Here is a 2,406-nt window from a genome sequence, read left to right as displayed (position 1 = left end):
CACTGATTAGACTATAAGGTAGCTCCTTATACTCTGCTGTCAGACTTTGTGTGTTTTCATTTACGTTTGATGCAGTTTCGAGATAAAGGGGGTGTACACTGTTGATGAATCCCTTTATTCGTCTCGGGTTGAAGGGGGGAGGAGGGGAGGGGGGAGTGGACCAAATTATGAGGGGTTAGTTGAGGGGGAGGGGGAGTGGGAGGGGAAGTGGGAGGTGTGAGTACAGGATCCAAAATTTAGTTCAGTGACGTCATTTCTAGACTCTATCCTAGTTATCATCAGCCATGGAAATGACCTAACTTGAGCTATCCAGACACTTAGGGCAAAGGTAATAGCGCCTGTTGTAGCTAGGTGCCTCCCGATGGGACCTTCTCTTCGCCATTGTGTTGTCAGACGAGCCCTGACCAACACCACCACCATCGTCATTTATAGAGGTTAACACCAAATTAACACCAAATTAACACCTGGTTAACAACAAACGCCAGTCAGCTGAGGGTAGGACAGTGTCACTGGGAATATATATTTTCCAAAGATTTTCATTTGTTGAGTTTAAACCTTTCAGACCTAATAAACTTCACTGATTTCTTTTGGTTCACAGTAGAAAACTCCATTAAGAAGAATGGATCTAGAGATAAGTATAAATGTTTTGTGATGACAAAATCATTTATCGCGAGTATTCTTTTAACTATTCTGACAATTCCGGACTTATTTGTGGTTAGAAGGCGTGAGTGTGTGTGTGTTTGTGTGTGTGTGTGTGTGTGTGTGTGTGTGTGTGTGTGTGTGTGTGTGTGTGTGTGTGTGTGTGTGTGTGTGTGTGTGTGTGTGTGTGCGTGTGTGTGTATAAATATGTATATATATATATATATATATATATATATATATATATATATATCTATATATATATATATATATATATATCCTTCGATCGGATGACCTATTAATCTATCACTTCCTTACCACCCACCCACCCAGCCAGACTGTTCTATTCAGTTGCAAATTTCGGGGGGGGGGGGGAGAAAGGGGGAAGTGGGGAGGGGGAAGAGAGGGTTCAGCCCCCGACCTCAAGAAGAATCCCAACAATCATAAAGACAAACCTGAGCATCGCGTCAAGGACCTACGAGCACAACGACAAAACCAAGGCGTCTCACCATCTTCAAGTCCCGCAGAATCTTCGTCGCCTTCGTCGTCGTCCTGGAGGGGCCTGGCGAGGGTGAGGTCCTTGGGCTCCTCTGTCGCCGGGGGCAGCGCTGAAGCGGCGATCCCCTCCGGGTGGTCTTGGATGGAGGGGGAGTGGGGGGGAGAACGATGGGCCAGAATGTCTGTTATCATGAACTTCGGCCTCTGTTGGCTTCCGTGGGCTTCGCTGGTTTCCAGAGCCGAAGAAGGCGAGACATCCCTTGCGGCGATGGCATTGCCTTCATGCCCACCACCGACGCCACCGCCACCTCCCCCCACTCCACCACCACCACATCCAACCCCACGGACACCTCCACCTCCTCCTCCTCCTCCTCCTCCACCTCCAACATTGGTGGGGAGGGGCATGGGGGAGGCCACCTCACGCCCGCAAACTTCCACGGTCATATCCAAGAGTCCGAACAGTCTGGCTGTTTCCCGAGGGGGAAGAGTCCCTTCCACAAGAATCTGTCACTACCGCGTCACTTCGAGGCTCAGGTCGAGCTCCTCGAGGTCGAGATCGGAGCGCTTGCGGCTGTCGGGGCGGTGCTCCTGCGACCGCCACGGAGCGACTGGAACCGACTGGTCACACCTGCTGAGGAGTGTATAGAAGCATTAAGAGAACCTAATCCATACGGGGTGTTAGGCTGGCCCGCTAGGCTCCACCCACTTCAGTTTCCAGGCTCCGCCCCCTTCCGACAAGCTCCTCCTCTTTCTTTAGTGCTGGATAGCCCTCTCTCGTCCACGGCCAACACCTCATCATTGTCCCTTTTCTCCTCTTATTTCTCCGTCTCTCACCCTCCTCCTCCTCCTCCTCCTCCTCCTCCTCCTCCTCCTCCTCCTCCTCCTCCTTCTCCTCCTCCTCCTCCTCCGCCTCCCCCTCTTTCTCCTACTACTCCTCCTACTTCTACTCCTACTCTTCTTCCTCCTCCTCCTCCTCCTCCTCTTTCTCCTCCTCCTCTTCTTTCTTCTACTCCTCCTACTCCTTCTCATCCTCCTCCTACTCCTCTTCCTCCTCCTCCTCCTTGTACTCCTACTCCTCCCCCTTTCCTTCCTCCTCTTCCTCCTCCTCCCACTCCTACCCCTCCTCCTTCTGTTCCTCCTCCTAATTCCTCAACCTACTCCTTCTATTTCTTTTCCCCTCTCCCTTCCTTTCCTCCTCCTTTCCTTCCTCCTTTTCCCTCTCCATTTCCTCTCCCTTTTCCTTCCTTTCCTCTTCTCCCTCCTCACTCT

At 51.2% G+C, this 2,406-nt stretch overlaps 1 protein-coding gene across 1 annotated transcript in view; it reads right to left on the bottom strand.

The window, feature by feature from the left end:
* LOC143034749 (uncharacterized) overlaps positions 1-1,939 on the bottom strand; it is a 41,538-nt gene extending 39,599 nt beyond the window's left edge. Inside the window, exon 1 of the mRNA XM_076201098.1 lies at positions 1,095-1,939. Within this exon, the coding sequence (XP_076057213.1) occupies positions 1,095-1,581 (487 nt within the window). The 5' untranslated portion in view covers positions 1,582-1,939. The remainder of the gene's footprint in view (positions 1-1,094) is intronic.
* Positions 1,940-2,406: the final 467 nt, after the last annotated feature.

The sequence above is a fragment of the Oratosquilla oratoria genome, chromosome 18 (assembly GCF_046742065.1).
Source record: "Oratosquilla oratoria isolate Oo_2021 chromosome 18, ASM4674206v1, whole genome shotgun sequence".
Lineage (NCBI taxonomy): Eukaryota > Metazoa > Arthropoda > Malacostraca > Stomatopoda > Squillidae > Oratosquilla > Oratosquilla oratoria.
This window is presented reverse-complemented; position numbering and strand designations above follow the sequence as displayed.